This window comes from Saccopteryx leptura, chromosome 3, assembly GCF_036850995.1.
Source record: "Saccopteryx leptura isolate mSacLep1 chromosome 3, mSacLep1_pri_phased_curated, whole genome shotgun sequence".
Lineage (NCBI taxonomy): Eukaryota > Metazoa > Chordata > Mammalia > Chiroptera > Emballonuridae > Saccopteryx > Saccopteryx leptura.
This window is the reverse complement of record NC_089505.1, coordinates 91,041,873-91,059,427: the sequence shown is the minus strand read 5'-3', so window position 1 is coordinate 91,059,427 and position 17,555 is coordinate 91,041,873. Positions and strand designations below refer to the sequence as shown.

General features: G+C 47.5%; 1 protein-coding gene across 1 annotated transcript in view; it reads left to right on the top strand.

The window, feature by feature from the left end:
- The first annotated feature begins 4,775 nt into the window (after positions 1 to 4,775).
- Positions 4,776 to 17,555, top strand: part of MTOR (mechanistic target of rapamycin kinase) — a 118,314-nt gene continuing 105,534 nt past the window's right edge. The window contains exons 1-8 of the mRNA XM_066375064.1: positions 4,776 to 4,892; positions 7,288 to 7,463; positions 8,534 to 8,642; positions 9,337 to 9,569; positions 10,836 to 11,036; positions 11,762 to 11,896; positions 15,367 to 15,642; positions 15,718 to 15,826. Of these exons, the coding sequence (XP_066231161.1) occupies positions 7,302 to 7,463; positions 8,534 to 8,642; positions 9,337 to 9,569; positions 10,836 to 11,036; positions 11,762 to 11,896; positions 15,367 to 15,642; positions 15,718 to 15,826 (1,225 nt within the window). The 5' untranslated portion in view covers positions 4,776 to 4,892; positions 7,288 to 7,301. The remainder of the gene's footprint in view (positions 4,893 to 7,287; positions 7,464 to 8,533; positions 8,643 to 9,336; positions 9,570 to 10,835; positions 11,037 to 11,761; positions 11,897 to 15,366; positions 15,643 to 15,717; positions 15,827 to 17,555) is intronic.

The window sequence follows — 17,555 nt, the reverse complement described above, 5'->3', positions numbered from 1 at the left end:
ACAACCTGCCTTGTAGAAATGTTCAGAAGTAACAGTAGCAGCATTTATTAACTGTTCCCATATATCATGTAGTGTTTTAGGTACTTTACATATATTAACCCCCACAACAGTGCCTACCATGGTTGTATGGCTCTTAAGAAAAACAGTACATACTAAGAAGGGCTACTGGTGGCTAACTGAGCTCATTTTCATTAAAAAAAAAAAAAAAAAAGCATTTAACAATCTTTTTTTTTTTTTTTTTTTTTTTTGTATTTTTTCTGAATTTGGAAATGGGGAGGCAGTCAGACAGACTCCTGCATGCGTCCAACCAGGGATCCACCCAGCACACCCACCAGGGGGGGATGCTCCGCCCATCTGGGGGGTTGCTCTGTTGCAACCAGAGCCATTCTAGCGCCTGAGGCAGAGGCCACAGAGCCATCCTCAGCACCCGGGCCAACTTTGCTCCAATGGAGCCTTGGCTGCGGGAGGGGAAGAGAGAGACAGAGAGGAAGGAGAGGGGGAGGGGTGGAGAAGCAGATGGGCGCTTCTCCTGTGTGCCTGGCCGGGAATCGAACCCGGGACTCCTGCACACCAGACCGACGCTCTACCACTGAACCAACTGGCCAGGGCCTAACAGTCATTTCTAAAAAGGCCTTTCAAGTAAACCATGTTTCAGGAAGAAGCCTGCACTGAGCTCCCTGCCTCTAGCCCTGACCTGTTTGCCTACAAAATGCTCCTCTGCCTGAGTCAACCTGTATAAAGGAGGTCCTGGTAGCCTAGTTCAACCAATAGGATTCAGGTTTTCCCTGTTCTGTCAGAACTATGCAGCTATATCTACCCCCCTACACCCACATCAACATCTTCACTGACCAATCAGCACAATACCTTTCAGACCAATCAAACTGTGAGGATTTGGAATCTTCATTTTGCATGAGGACAGACCAATCAGGGACCAGGGAAAAGTGATTTTTGTCTATATAAGATAACTCTCCTCTGAGTCTGGGAGCACACTTTCAACAGATGATTGTGTTTCTGCCTCTGGAAACACTGAAGATATTTCATAATTGAGCTGTAACACTGTTGAGCTGTTTTCACAGCTGTGCTGTATCATAATTGAGCTGTTTGCTCTGAAAAAAATTTTCTTCACCACATCCCAAATTGGGGATTGCTGTTGGTGTTGAATTGGTGGCAAGAACCATCTGATCATCAGTTGACAGTAAGTACATTATAATCCTTCCAGTTCTATAAATAAAAAAATTGGCATGTTGATATTATGTATGTGCTCAATAGTCAATAATAAGTGTTGGAGCTAAGTTTCAGATTCAGTTAGTTTGACTCCACCCCGCTTTTAAGCACTGTTCTATAATGTCCACCAAAATGCCTGATTCTTCATAAGTGCTTAATAAATGTTAGTTATTATTTTAATATAATGGATAAGAAAGTTCTTTGTAAATTTATAAGAGACCTACAAATGCACTGGTTACTGTTGCTGTGAAACCATCTTTGATTGATTGTTAATTAAAAAACAGCCTTATTATGTTTTAGGGTGGCAAAAATCTCATATTGCTGGTGCAAATGAAAATTGGTACCTCCCTCAGAGTTCAATTTGACGCTATCCATCAAACTACACATACATTTACTTTCTGACCCTATAATGCCATTTCTGGGTATTTACTTTGCTATAGCTGCAGGGAGTAAAATTACCATATTTCCCCTTGTGTAAGACACTCCCATGTTTAAGACCTTAATTTTGGGGCCTGAAATTTGAAAAAAAAAAGTATTAAAGTTATTGAACTCAAGTTTGTTTGTTTGTTTTGTGACAGAGACAGAGAGAGACAGAGAGGAACAGACAGACTGAAAGGGAGAGAGATTAGAAGCATCAATTCTTTGTTGCGGCACCTTAGTTTCTCAGTGATTGCTTTCTCATATGTGCCTTGACTGGGGGGGCTACAGCAGACCGAGTGACCCCTTGCTCAAGCCAGCGACCTTGGGTTTAAGCTGGTGAGCTTTGCTCTAACCAGATGAGCCTGCACTCAAGCTGGCGACCTTGGGGTTTCGTACCTGGATCCTCCGCGTCCAGTCCGATGTTCCATGCACTGCGCCACCACCTAGTCAGGCTGAACTCAAGTTTTATTCATCATAAAATTCATGCAAGTCTTCATCATTATCAAAAGCCCATCCATTAGCATGTCCTCATCTGTGTCTGATGATGAATCACTGTCTTCATATATTGCCTTGTCCTCAGTTCCATCTATGGTATTTGAAATGCCACAACAACTGTGTATGATGCACCCAGTTTTTAGACCCCAAATTTTCCGGAAAAGGGTGTGTCTTATACATAGGGAACATGGTATATATGTACAAAGGAATCCATTGTAGCATCATTAGTAGTACCAAGAATTTGGAAACAACACAAAGGTCCATCAACAGAGGACTAGAAAAATAAATGGTGATACATGCATGTGATGGGATACCATGAAGCTATAACAACAACAAAATAACAAGGAAGCTTTCTATATATTAAAATAATCTCTAAGTTATACTAAATTTTTTAAAAGAATAGTGATAGAGTGTAGAAATTTTTTTAGAAGAGTGATAAAGTGTAGCAAAATGGGAAAATAATATATATATTTGCTTGTATTTACATAAAGAAATTCTAGGGCTACATAAGAACTAAGAAAGCAGGTGAGGGGATGAGGTGGAGCAAGACTGTGATAAATACAATTTTATTTATTTTGAGATTTGAACAGTGAATGTAGTACATATTCAAAAATGTTTAACGATTAAACAGAGATGTTGAACACAAGTGTAAAAATGTGAAATTCAGAGGAACAATTATTTCACAGAAGAATTAATGCAACGAAGAGATTCTAAACCTAAAACAGTAACTATAATTTTTTTTCAACTTGCCAAAGCATTTGATTAGCCACAGAATATTACCAAACCTCTTTAATTTGGCAATTTAACACTTCTGGAAACTTCCATTTCTTTAAAAAATAAGAACAACAACCAAAACAACAACAAAAAAAACCCCAACACCTTTTTTTTTTAACTTTCTTTTAAAATATTTATTTACTTATTTATTTTTTACAGAGACAGAGAGTGAGTCAGAGAGAGGGATAGACAGGGACAGACAGACAGGAACGGAGAGAGATGAGAAGCATCAATCATTAGTTTTTCATTGCGCGTTGCAATACCTTAATTGTTCATTGATTGCTTTCTCATATGTGCCTTGACCATGGGCCTTCAGCAGACTGAGTAACCCCTTGCTGGAGCCAGCGACCTTGGGTTCAAGCTGGTGGGCTTTTCCTCAAACCAGATGAGCCCGCACTCAAGCTGGCGACCTCGGGGTCTCAAACCTGGGTCCTCTGAATCCCAGTCCAATGCTCTATCCACTGCGCCACCGCCTGTTCAGGCCCCAACATCTTTTTATTACACAACTGATGATACTATATAAAGAAAAAATGTATATCTTCCCCAAATTCCATTACAGTGTAGTTGTATATTTCCCCCATGGTAACAGACACATAAGAAATATATAAATTGCTTTTAACGGTTATTTTATACTTATATTGTTGTATAATTTATATACTTTCAAAACAAATTGTGAACCCTTTTCCTTTGTAGCAAATATTTATCTACATGTTTCCCTTAAAATATTCAATAAATGCATCATATTCTAATCAGTCTCCTATTGTGAAATATTTAGGAATTTCCAATATTTATTATAATAGACCATGATTTTTTAAAAATTGAGATGTAGTCAAGTTCTATTTTTTTGCTATTATTATTATTATTTTTTTTGCATTTTTCTGAAGCTGGAAACAGGGAGAGACAGTCAGACAGACTCCCACATGCGCCCGACCGGGATCCACCCTGCACGCCCACCAGGGGGCAACGCTCTGCCCACCAGGGGGCGATGCTCTGCCCATCCTGGGCGTGGCCATGTTGCGACCAGAGCCACTCTAGCGCCTGAGGCAGAGGCCACAGAGCCATCCCCAGCGCCCAGGCCATCTTTGCTCCAATGGAGCCTTGGCTACGGTAGGGGAAGAGAGAGACAGAGAGGAAGGCACGGCAGAGGGGTGGAGAAGCAAATGGGCGCTTCTCCTGTGTGCCCTGGCCGGGAATCGAACCCGGGTCCTCCGCACGCTAGGAGGACGCTCTACCGCTGAGCCAACCGGCCAGGGCCCTATTCTTTTTTGAAGAGATGTTTTTAAAATGATGTTGCTTTGAAATTATTGATTTAAGAGTTTAAATCATTTAGTTAAAATTTGGCCGTGGTTTCTCGCAAATGATCTTGTTTGCTAGATAATTTTGGAAAAGTGGGAAGTCTAAGTAAAAAACTTTTCAAATACACATTACATTTAATCAAAAAGAAACCACGGTTCCATAAATCCGAAAATCTCACGTCTTTTACTCCAGGAATTATAGCGACCCTCCTGGCTCACACTCTTCTTTCATAATTAAGCAGGGCGGGGTCGCGAATCTCCGCCTACCATCGCTTAGTCCCATCCCAGGGCACAGCCGCACCCCCAGACGCAGAGGGGAATTATAGTAGTGATGCACCGGATGTGTGCGTGGAAGTGAATGAAGTCAACTCACGACCGATTGGTTCTCCCGAGTGCACCTAAACCTCGTTTTGCCTGCCACTGGCCGTGTGGTTTGTCTATTCAAACAGTCCCCGCCCCCTGGGGAAGCCGGGTCCCGGAGCCTCACTTCTCCTTCATTACTATTGGTCGGTGTTTCAGTCCATCGTCTCCTTACGCCTGTCGATTGGTCCTTAAGGCTGGGAAGCTGCCCTCCCTCCTGCCCGGCTTAGAGGACAGCAGGGAAGGCAGGTGGTAGGGCTGGGGCCCTGAAGCGGCGGTATCTGCGCTGGTGGCGGCAGCTGAGGCCTTGGCCGAAGCCGCGCGGTGAGTTGAGTCTGGCACCGACCCCTCCCAAGGCGGCGGAACGTCCAGACCCACAGCCAGCCTGGTCCGTGGGGAGGCCCGGGGAAGCCGCCCGTCTGGGACGTGGGGCCCCTAAGAGGTGGCCCCACGGACTTGGGCACCACCTGAGCCCTTGGCCCTCATCCTGCGAGGCAACGCCCACCTCCTTCTGGGCCTCCAAGAGACCCCCGACCCTTGAGCCTGACCTGCGTCTCTGGAGCCTCGAGGGCCCGCCCATCAACCCCGGTACTGCCGGGGCGCCTATGTGTCTCTGTGCCTGTCCGTCCCCACCTGCACATTGTCCTCACGGAGGACCAGCGTCAGTGTCAGCCCCTGGCACTCCAACCTGGAGACTTCTGGAGGATCCATTCCCCGACTCCGAGCTCGGTTCCATCTTTGGGTTTCATCCTCTCTGCTTCCCCACCTTCCCAACTTGAACTTCCATAAGCCCATAGCCAAGACCTTGCGGATATTTGGCTTCCAGTATTTTATTGAACTCTACCTGGAGCCCTTGCGCTGTGTTAGACTTTTAAAGATAGGCTGGTTCTTTCCTGAGGATGGAAATTTCATGCGAGCCTCCCTCCCCCTCATTACAGACGATAGTCTCGCACTCTGTAGTAGTTTTCTCGTTCGGGATCCTTGGGTCTCCTCACCCCTGAAGGATGACACTAACTTTTGCAGTCATTTTCTTGGCACTGGAGTATTCAAAAGTTTTTCAAAACCAATCTGGGCATACCTGGGATAGGTATATACAGTGTGTCCATAAAGTCATGGTGCACTTTTGACCAGTCACAGGAAAGCAACAAAAGATGATAGAAATGTGAAATCTGCACCAAATAAAAGGAAAACTCTCCCAGTTTCATACCTGTTCAGTGCAGTTCGATGTGGGCTCACGCACAGATTTTTTTAGGGCTCCTTAGGTATCTATCCCGTATAGCCTCTACAGACTTGTCACTGATGGCCTCCCAGAACGGGGTTTCTCCACCAAACTGCTGGTTTCCTTCAACTGCTTATCCCACCGAGTAATGTTATTCCTATGTGGTGGCGCTTTGTTATAAAACGTGCTGATGTTCACGGTGCACTTTGGTCATGGATTCGAATTTAGCGAGCCACAGAACACAGTGAACTTTCCTCTGTACCGTCCACATCTTGACTGGCATGGCCATGGGCTGCTCCGCTGTATACACGGTGTTACATCATCTGCACATGCTGCCACATCATCCTACAGAAACTGGGAGGGTTTTCCTTTTATTTGGTGCAGATTTCACATTTCTATCGTCTTTTGTTGCTTTCTTGTGACCAGTCAAAAGTGCACCATGACTTTATGGACACACTGTATGTGACTACCTAGCAGTCTGGGCTGAGCCCTCGCCTGGCCACTTTATTGTGGTTGTCTGATTATTTGTAAGCTCATTGAGGGAAGGGACAGTACATAATTCAGGAATGAATGAATGACCTCAGGAACTAATCCATCTATTTTAGCTCGCATTCCAAGTACTAGTATTCTACAGAATTACAAATCCTTGGAATTCTACAGAACTGCACTGTCCAAGGCAGTCAGTACCAGCCACGTGTGGCTTAGAGCACTCAAAATGTGACTAGTCTAGACTGAGGTTGTCCTAAGTGTAGAATGCACACTCAATTTTACAGCCTCAGTACAAAAAAAAAAAGAATAGAAAATATATCAATATTTTAAATTAAGAACATTGAAATGATATTTTGGATATATTGTACTAAAGTATTAATTTCACCTTGTTCTTTTACCTTTTATGATATGGCTAGTAGGAAATTTAAAATTACATTTATGGTTTGTATTTTATTTCTGTTGGACAATGCTGCTGTAGAATATTTACCCTCTTTAAATTGAACTCGAGGAAAGAGGCAGTTGTAGGCATGTTTTATTCTCTTTACCTCCCCACTTCTAGCAGCTGGCAATGTGCCATGTATATAGCTAACAATTATTAAGAACTCACTGTGCCCAGTGCGGTTGTTAAGTACTTTTAGTAACTTGTATTAATTCATTTAATCCTCACATCAATCCTATGAGTTAGGTACTATTATTCCCGTATTGCAGTTGAAGAAATAGACATTTTAAGTATCTTCTCAAGGTATAAAATTTGGGACTGGATTCAAATTCGGGTAGTCTGGCTCCACAGCCCACAATGTGACCCTCTTACTATGCTGCGTCTTTTAAACATGAGTAATTATTGAATAAACGAAGGCTCCCTATGTGTTCCTCAGTCAGGTCTCCCAGCCATGTAAGGGTCCCCTACCTGATGTGGACAGGGTAGAGGTCTGTGTTGGGGAGCTGGGGCCGTCAGTAAATTCACCGCCATAGTTTGTTATCCAGAATATTAAAGGAAACTTCTCTCCAAAGAACCTCAGGCCGAGATGCTTGGAACCGGACCTGCCGCCGCCACCACAGCTACCACGACATCTAGCAATGTGAGCGTCCTGCAGCAGTTTGCCAGTGGCCTGAAGAGCCGCAATGAGGAGACCAGGGCCAAAGCTGCCAAGGAGCTCCAGCACTATGTCACCATGGAGCTGCGAGAGGTTGGGGCTTCTGTGATTTGGGGCCATTCATCATGGAGTGCTTGGGCTACGTGCACCATCACTGGTTTAGATTTCTTTTGACGGCTAAGTAACATTCTGTTTTAGAAAGGTACCCAGTTTCTCATGTCCCTAGAACGTGCAGGTTCCTTTGCAGCAGTAACACATTTCTGTGGCATTTCCTGTATTGTGACACTTGAAAGAGTCAGAGAGTCAGCTCTTTTTAAACTATTGTTTCTTTTTCCCATCGCGTTCCAGAGCTTTCATTCTTTCTGCCTGATAACATCAATTCATTCCAAACCTTTGATTCTTTCTGCCTGATAACGTTGATTGGGGTGGGTTTGAAGAGCTTGGTTTTTTTTTAAAAAACAGAGACCAGACTGCAGGTCAGGGATGATGTCTTGTTCATTCTTTTTTTTTTTTTTTTTTTGTATTTTTCTGAAGCTGGAAACGGGGAGAGACAGTCAGACAGACTCCCACATGCGCCCGACCGGGATCCACCCGGCACGCTCACCAGGGGGCGACGCTCTGCCCACCCGGGGCGTCGCTCTGTTGCGACCAGAGCCACTCTAGCACCTGGGGCAGAGGCCGAGGAGCCATCCCCAGCGCCCAGGCCATCTTTGCTCCAATGGAGCCTCGCTGCGGGAGGGGAAGAGAGAGACAGAGAGGAAGGAGAGGGGGAGGGGTGGAGAAGCAGATGGGCGCTTCTCCTATGTGCCCTGGCCGGGAATCAAACCCGGGACTTCTGCACGCCAGGCCGACGCTCTACCACTGAGCCAACCGGCCAGGGCGTCTTGTTCATTCTTATACTGCTGGTATTAGGTAGAACCTAGGATAGGACATGGTCGGCCATGGAGTATACTCATGTTATTTGTTGAATAAACATGAATTGAGAGTTCAGTTGCTCTACAGTTTAGAAATTGGCAGTACTTTTGTTGTGTTCAGTTTGAACAGTACCTGCTGGCTATCTCTCAGGTCCTAATCTTTGGAAACCACTCCACCAAACACCACCATCGCCGCCGTCACCATCAGGAAGACATTAGACATTATTCTGAGTACCTCTTTCTTTGCAGATGAGTCAAGAAGAGTCCACTCGCTTCTATGATCAGCTGAACCATCACATTTTTGAACTGGTTTCCAGCTCAGATGCCAATGAGAGGAAAGGTGGCATCTTGGCCATAGGTAAGGACAGAGTCTCAGCTGGGAACAAAGGACTGTTCACCTTTGTGTCCACTGCACTTTATGGTTGCTGCTTACTAGCTGCTTAGTTCATATTTGTTTACTGACGTGTAAGGAGCCTCGTGGCTTTCGGGGTACTTACTCAGGTATTAATTCCAGCAGCAGTCCTGGGATGCAGGTAAAACAGCTGTTTTCAGGTATGGGGCCTCAGAACCTTTATGTAACTTTTCTAGGGCCAGACTGTGTGCCGGGCTGAGACTAGACACCTGCTTTCTTGGCACCACCCCACGTGGCGTTTTGCACGTCTGGTTTCTCTGGAATGGGGTTTGGCGTAGTGGAGCTCATGAATGGGAACGTAATGCTGAGGGACAGTGAACAAAAGGCCGGTAGTCTTCAGCCCCCAGAGGCGGTCACCCAGCCTGTGATTTATTATTCAGTCCCGGTATCTTTTCCTTTTCTTTTTGGGAACACAAATTTTAGGTACAAAGATGAGGGCATTTGGCTTTATGCAAATAGTCCTTATACAAATATCAGATCTGTTGGTTAAAATGAAAGTTACCTGCGTTCCTTCCCATCTGGCAGTTGCGGTCTGTACTCAGAGTGAGGGGAAGGGGTCACTGGCCGGCTGGCCTTTGGAGGCAGCGTGTTTCCTGGCCAGCACATGGCCAGCCTCACTGCTTGCCTTTCTCTTTTCCAGCCAGCCTCATAGGAGTGGAAGGTGGGAATGCCACCCGAATTGGCCGGTTCGCTAATTATCTTCGGAACCTCCTCCCCTCCAATGACCCAGTTGTCATGGAAATGGCGTCCAAGGCCATTGGTCGCCTCGCCATGGCTGGGGACACTTTTACTGCTGAGTACGTGGAGTTTGAGGTGAAGCGAGCCCTGGAATGGCTGGGTGCTGACCGCAACGAGGGCCGGAGACATGCAGCTGTGAGTGCCCGCGGGGGGAGCACAGCCAGGCCGGGGAGCATGGCGCCATATCGGCGTCCTTCACGCTGTGTGCTTAGGTCCTGGCGGGTGGAGAAGGCCAGGGGACACTCCAGGTTCTGTCCTGAGTTCCTTTCTGTCTTCACCCTGAGCTTTCTACCTGAAGGGGAATCTTAAAAGTCCTTTTTTGTTGCTTGAGAGGTAGCCCTAAGTGCAGTGTTTATTCTGACCTCTGATTTTCTAGAATCAAATTGCCTCCTAGGCAGAAGGCACCCCTTAGCCGTAGAAAGAGAAGAAGCCACAGCCAAAGGGTTTACAAAGCCCCAGACACCTGTGCTGTCTGCCTGGTACCTTCAGTGTCTTGGCCAAGGTCTCTGCATATGTAAGAGAGGGACAGGGGAAGTAGGTACCTTCACTAGCCTCTGTGGGAGCGTTCGTCAGCCTTTCCTGTTTATTTTTTGGACATTTGTTCATTAGTATTTAGTCCAGACTCCCTATTCCCATTGACTGTTCTGCATTGGGGGAGTGATGGCTTCTTATCCTATTTCTTCTGGGGGCACATCTTCCCTGCTTTCCGAACCTTGTCCCTGAAAAAGGCTGTTTCGATGGGCTAGGACTCCAGGCTGGGAGATGGGGGAGAGGCTCACTTTAAGAGAGGATTTGGGCACAAATATGCTGGGAATCTCAGGCTCAGTTAGATCCTTTCCAGTCAGCTTCCTCCTTAGGAGGCAGCACCATGAGGCGAGCATGGGGTGTGTGTGTGTGTGTGTGTGTGTGTGTGTGTGTGTGCCGGGGGGGGGGGTGCAGGGGACGACAACACACATTTGGACCCTGATTCAAGTCTTGGCTTTGCCACTTCTAACTCTGTAATTTGGGACAACTTCTGACCTTTAGTTTCTTCCACTGTCAAATGAAAATAATAGCAAGGTTAGGCATTAAAAAGGGTTTTCCATTTATTCAATAATTGTTTACTGACTACTTGTTGTATTCTAGGCTATCGGTAGAGCAGTATAGAAAACAAACATGTCTGCCTTCCAGAGCTTAGGTTCTAACACTACACGCATTCTGTGTAGACACCCTGGGATGATGGACACAGATGTCTGAGCAGTTCTCCTTTCCCTCCTAGAGCCCCAGAATTTCCAAGCTGGCAGAGTGGGCAAGTCCGCTCTTTTCCTAATGTGTATAGGTTCTGGGAAGCCAGGGCCTATATTCCTGAGAGAGCGAAACTGTGGTGCGGATGAGCGTTCTGAGCGTGCCTGTCTCTCCTAGGTTCTGGTTCTCCGTGAGCTGGCCATCAGCGTCCCCACCTTCTTCTTCCAGCAAGTGCAACCCTTCTTTGACAACATTTTTGTGGCCGTGTGGGACCCCAAGCAGGCCATCCGTGAGGGAGCTGTAGCCGCCCTTCGGGCCTGTCTGATTCTCACCACCCAGCGGGAACCGAAGGAGATGCAGAAACCTCAGTGGTATAGGGTGAGGAGAGGGTTCCATTCCGGCCACCGCAAAGCATGTTTACATCGAGTATTGTGGGGCCTCGGGTTGCTCCAGGCCCCTTGCCACGCAGCAAGTGTCATGTTTGCTTTGGTCTCAAACAAGTCATTATACTTGTTTGCTCAGTATAATTATACTGTAAGCTCAGTATAATTCAAAATATTTTTTTTCAACACAGCAAAGATCCATCGATACCTTACCACTGTTTTATGTCCTACTAAAATATGATGCCAATTAAACTATAACTCAGTGCCTTCTTGTCAACAATTATAAGATGTCCCTTTTCAGAGATGTTAAAGTATGGAAACATGGATGTCTCAGAATAGAACATGCTATTCTCTCCTCTGGAATCTTGAGTTCAGTGTTGATTGCTCTTGACAAGAGAATGAAAAGAGCCCTGAACACAGGATTGGAGACCTGGGTTCTAGTCTTGGCCTGGCTTTGCTCTGTGACCTGGGACAAGTCACATAATTTCTTTGAGTCTTGGTTATCTATAAAAACAGAAACAGTAATGGTATCCGCCTCATGGTATTGTGAGAGTTGAAGCTGAATTAAAGGCAAGAGCTGGATAAGTTAGTATTGTCTTTGATATTGGTACAAGGCACTGAGCGGGCACACTAACTCCTCAGAACCCCCTGGGTAGGGTTTGCCAATGTTCTATCTAACTGGGATGTTAGGTAATTGAGGCATTCTTCATCTCTACATAGCACACATTTGAAGAAGCAGAGAAGGGGTTTGATGAGACCTTGGCCAAGGAGAAAGGCATGAATCGGGACGATCGGATCCACGGAGCTCTGCTGATCCTCAACGAGCTTGTCCGGATCAGCAGCATGGAGGGAGAGGTGAGGAGCTGTTTCAGAGGGGAGTCCGGGCTCCCCACGCCATGCTGTGAGCAAGGCAAGGCGAGAGTCCTGTCCTCAACGGAGCTGACACTTTACAGGGAAAACAGGCAATAAATAAACAAGATGATTTTAGATAGTAACAAGTTCTATGAAGAAACGGGATGAAGGGTAGTGGGTGGAGGTGTGTGACTGGTGAGTCAGGGAAGGTCCTTGAGGTGGTGACGTTTGAGCTGAGACCCATATGATGAGGAGCCAGTCTTGCAGGGAGATGATGTTCCAGGCAGAGGCTTTGAGGTGGCAGAGAGTTGGACAAGTTCAAGGAACAGAAAGAAGGGAAGTGTGACTGGTGTACCTGAGCAGGGGAGCGGGAGGACAGGGCCAGATTAATAGACCTCGTAGTTCTTGTGAACACTAGTGTTTATTCTCACTGCAGGGGCAAACATTGGAAGTGTGTATGCGGGGGCGGTGCGATGTCATACTTTGTTAATGATGGGTTGGCTTCTTGTGGGAAAAGACTTGTGGAGAGGCAAGAATAGAAGCAGGGAGACCAATTAGAAGGTGAGTAGCTTGAAAAGCAACTGCACGGATGGGTTTTAAAGTACAAGGATTTTATTAATGAAATAGCCTGTGAGAGGTGGGGAGGGAGGTGGGAGAGCCGTGAGACTTCAGTGCACAGTTGACCCTGACTGAGCAAGGAGGGGGAGACGGGGGGTGGGGGCGTCCTCATCTGTGTCGCAGAGCTGTCGTGGGGGGCCTGCCTTAACATTCCTGCTGTGTGTGGTCACTGGCCAGGAGCAGCCCACGGAAAGTGTGGCCTTGGCACAAATTGGCGATCGATTTCAGAGTAGCAGCTGGGGCCCTGATGGGTGGAGGTCGCATTGCCACGGCTGTTACAGGAGGCGTTACAGTCGTCTGGGCAGGCCTCCATGGTGGCTTCAACGAGCACTGGCTGTGCAGACACAGGAGCTGGATTCCAGATATGTCTGGGAGGTGGAGCTCCATCTGAGAATCTTCCTGTGGGAGCAGGTTGATGTGAAATTTACCCCCGGGCCTCCTGCTTTAATAGATTCAGTGATCACTTAGTAGTGGCTGTGCCCTAGATGTGGGGCAGCACGTGCTGCCCTATTGTAGCAATAGGACAGGATCTGGCTTTGAATTCCAGCTCCTCTCCATACTTGGCATCTCGGAGAAATTACTACACCTGCTTCGGCCTCATTTTACTCACCTTTGACAGGAATCTTATCCACCTCACTGAGTTCCTGGGAGGTGTCTAGATATATGTACACTGCCCAGCACAACACCTGATGTGTAGTGGGAAGTCCTTACGTGGTGGCCCTCGGAAGTTTGCCCACTGAAGTATAAAGTGGTGCTTTCCGGTGTCACCCAGGCAGCTCTGGGATCTTGGTTTCCTTCCAGTAAAACAGGTTGGTGTCACCTAACTCAGAGATGACAGTACTTTGTAAGTTATTAATAACTATACAAATGTAAGGTACTATAATTTTCTCATGCTATAGGCAAGCTACATCACATGTTAAGAGCTAGAGCAGCAGTTCTCAACCTGTGGGTCGCGACCCTGGCGGGGGTCGAACGACCAAAACACAGGGGTCGCCTAAAGCCATCGGACCCACAGGTTGAGAACGGCTGAGCTAGAGTGATGCAGCGTGAATGAAACGCTACATTGTAGCAGGGGAGACAGACAACACACAAATAAGTAAAACTACATAGTATATCATACAGCGTGAATACCATGACATGAAGAAAAGCAGGGTGGGAAAAGGAATAGGGGATGCTGGCATGGATTAAAGATTACATTTTAAAGTATGTTGACTCTGAGCAGTCATGAAGGAGGTGAGAAAAAAGCCACACCAGTACCTGGGGAAGAGCATTCCGGACAGCTGGTTCTGCAGACACGGAGGCCCCGAGGCAGGAGCACCCTGCTTTGTTTGGGGAACAGCAGGCTCACCACTGTGGCTGAGCAGAGTGGGAGGGAGGAGGTGGTGGGAGAGAAGTCAGGAACACTGGGGCGGGGAGTGGGCATCACACAGGGTCTCAGAAATCACTCTGTAGACTCCGTATGTGAAGTGGAAAGCTGTTAATGGGTTTTAAGCAGTGGAGTGACATTTGACTCATGTTTCAAAAGAATTGCTCTAGCCACTGTGTTGAAAATGGGTTGTTGGAGGGGCAAGGACTGAAGCCGGGAGTCTAATTCAGAGGGAACTGCAGCCGTCTTCGCAGGGGACCTTTGTGGCCCGGACCATAGTGGGAGGTAGAGAGGTCCCGGGGGGGGGCTGGAGTTTGAATGTGGGATTTAGAGGTCAGTGGGAGAGAAGGAGTCAAGGTTTTTGGCCTGAGCAACCGGAAGGAGGGAGCTGCCACTTACCGAGGTGGGAAGATTGAGATGGCAGGAGCAGGCTTAGACCAGCTACAGGTGGAGGGGCAGGACTCTGCTCTTGAGCGGGTGAAGGTTAAGCTGCCTGTTCAGATCTGAGTAGAGATAGTGAATAGTTCTGGGAAGAGCTGTGAGCGAAAGATATAGATTTGGGAGTTATCGACAGATGTCATTTCAAGTCAGGAGACTGGATGAGAACCGCAGAAAACTAGTAGTTGGAGAAGAGATGGCGTTGGAGAACCTGGGGTCAGAAGATGAGGAGCAACCAAAGTAGACCAAGGGGGGTGGGCGGGAGAGCTCTGGGTCCGAGAAGCCAAGTGAAGAAGGAGTTGTAGGAGGGAGGAAATAGTAAGTTGGATCAAATGCTGGATATAAGTCAAATAAGATGAGGGCTGAGAACTGACCGTCAGATTTAGCAGCATAAGCGTTACTGGTGACCTTGAGAAGAATAGTAGACAAGATTTTTCGAGAAAAAAAACATCTGTGTCAAGAAAAGTTTGGAGGTTTCGAAGATTGTTTTAGAGCCTTCTCGTTTTGGACTGTCGGAGGGTGAATTGCTAAGCAGCCCTCTGAATAGGGCATAGATGCGAGCTGTGTGCCAGCCAGCTTGTCACACATCTCCTATGGAGTTCCTAGGGTTCGGAGAAAATGACTTGCCTAAGTTGTCTCTACCTGGGTTTCTGGCAAGAAGGACAGCAGACTGTCCTGAATAGGATGTGGGCGAAGGGCTGCCCTCACCTGGCAGGGGGCTTCCTTGCTGTGATCTCGGGTCTGTAGGCACACACAGCAGTTTGCAAGTCAGCTTTCCGGAAACCAGTCTGGGGGGAGGTGGTAAGAGTCCCTGGCAGCCGGCCCCGACTGCTTCTTTATTGTTCAGTAGGTGGTGCTCTTCTGCCTAAATTAGAACCAAGTCAGGCCTCCTGCAAGGTTCTGGGGACACTATAATCGTGAAGTGGAAAAGCAGCCACCCTCCACGTTGGCGATGTTTCCTTTCAGGGTCAGGCAGACGTGTGGCTCTGTAAACTCTCAGTGCCCGGGCATAGAGCACTTGGAGGTAAAGGTTTTATCCCCTCGTGTATAGCGCCTGAGAGAAGAAATGGAGGAGATCACACAGCAGCAGCTGGTACATGACAAGTACTGCAAAGATCTCATGGGCTTCGGGACGAAACCTCGTCACATCACCCCCTTCACCAGCCTCCAGGCCATACAGCCCCAGCAGTCGAACGCCTTGGTGGGACTGCTGGGGTACAGCTCCCACCAAGGCCTCCTGGGGTTCGGGGCTGCCCCCAGCCCAGCCAAGTCCACGCTGGTGGAGAGTCGGTGCTGCAGAGACTTGATGGAGGAGAAATTTGATCAGGTAGGTGGCAAGAGGCCGCTCCCGAGGCTCCACACGTCACTTTCCCTCGCCAACCCTGTACCCTTCCTCTCCCAGGTGTGCCAGTGGGTGCTGAAATGCAGGAACAGCAAGAACTCGCTGATCCAAATGACAATCCTTAATTTGTTACCCCGCTTGGCTGCATTCCGACCTTCTGCCTTCACAGGTGAGGATGTCTGTGGAAGACATCATTACCCACTTACGGGTAATTAAACAGAGAAGAAGTCATTCCAAAAAGATATGCCTGCTTCTCATTTGAAGCAGTGCCAAGCAGGGCTTGTCTGCTTTCTTTGCCTCATGCCCAGCTGCAGTGGTACCAGTTCAGGTTTTCTGCACGTCTGAGGAAGCGGACATAGAGACCATCAGAACGTGTAGGCAGAGAGGCACTTCCAGGGCCAAGCAAGTTCCTGTGCATGGAAGCCGACAAGTTCACACATGGACTGAAAAGAGACCAAAGGAAGGGCAGTTTCGTTTTAGATACTGCAACAGCCTCCCGGGGCAGGGGGAATTTGCTGACTGTCTTGCTTCTGCCACTGAGCTGGTCACTGAGGTGCCTCGCCGCTCACAGGAAGGAAGGTCTGGGTATTCCAGAGTCAGGTTTCATGGATGGTAGCCTGTGGGCTCCCATATTCCTGCCCTGTGGGCAGCAGACAGTGAATTCTCTGCTCCTGAAGGTGGCCCGACTGAGACCTTCCTGGATTATTCCAGCTGGAAATTTTCTTTTCCATTCCAGCCCCAGCTGTGCCAAGGTTGGGCAGCAGACCCAGGGTGGGTCCTGCCTCTGGCCCTAACTATGAGGTTTGGAACAGGTTACTTGACTGTCCCTGTCTTGTAGTATTAGAATAACAATCCGTGTGTCCCAAGAAGAACACCTGCTCTAAGTGCCTGGCACAGAGTGAGCCCTCAGAAATGCAAACCATTATTATTATTGCCTCCTCTAGCTACTTCAGATCCAGATTAGAAATCAGGGAAAGGTAAAGATTATAATAGTACTCCAGTTGCTTGTTTATGTTCTGTTTCCCCTCCGTGTTTGCTGAGTGTGGAGGCCCCGTCCCGGACTTGTTTTGGACCTCACTGCGCATTGCTGCGCTTAGTGCGCGTTCTGGACCAGAGAAGAGCCAGGGCGTGAGTGGGAGGCCAGCCCGAGCCTCAGCTGCTGCTGTTGCCTAGCACCCGCTCCTTTCCCGCCACCCAGCCCAGATGAGCAGCGGGGGGACACAGCTGCTGAGCTGTTCAGCGTGCCGTTTGCAAGGGTGGAACGTGTCAAGGGAGGATGAGACAATTAGCCACATAAAATCACTGACCCCGACAGGAGTGGTATTATGAAAATCACCCCTATTTTTTCAGCCTTGCATTCTTCCCACCTGATACCCAGAGGCTTTTTTCTTTTTTAATGACCAAACATGCCCCTGTTCAATAAAGCTGTAAATGATCTCGAGTTGAAAGTCTGTGGTTCAAAAGAAACTAATAACTAGGCCAAATGTGATCAAAGTCTGGCACATTGTGGAAGCAGTTACCCCAGCAAGTTCAAAAGGCTGCCTAGCAGCAGGATACAAAGGCTCAGAGGGCCCCTAGGTTTATCCTTTTGATGTGGGTTTTGTTGTTTTATTAAATAATATACTGAAGTATGCCGTTGAAATTCTGCCTGGGCAGCCTCCACAGTGTGTCCCTCATGGGGATAGTGCCTCTTGTTTAAAACTTGCAGTTTGGAAATCGTTGCTTGAATTTCCTGATGATGTCAGCTTTAGGAACATCAAAAATACTATAAGATTGGTCTGGAATCTTTTAACAAAGATCCCTAATCTCTTAGGATGCTAAATCCAGAAAAGGAAATTCTTTTGACTTAAGCCCTTTTCCTGCTGAAATGCTGCTGCCTTTGCAAAGGCTGAGTTTTC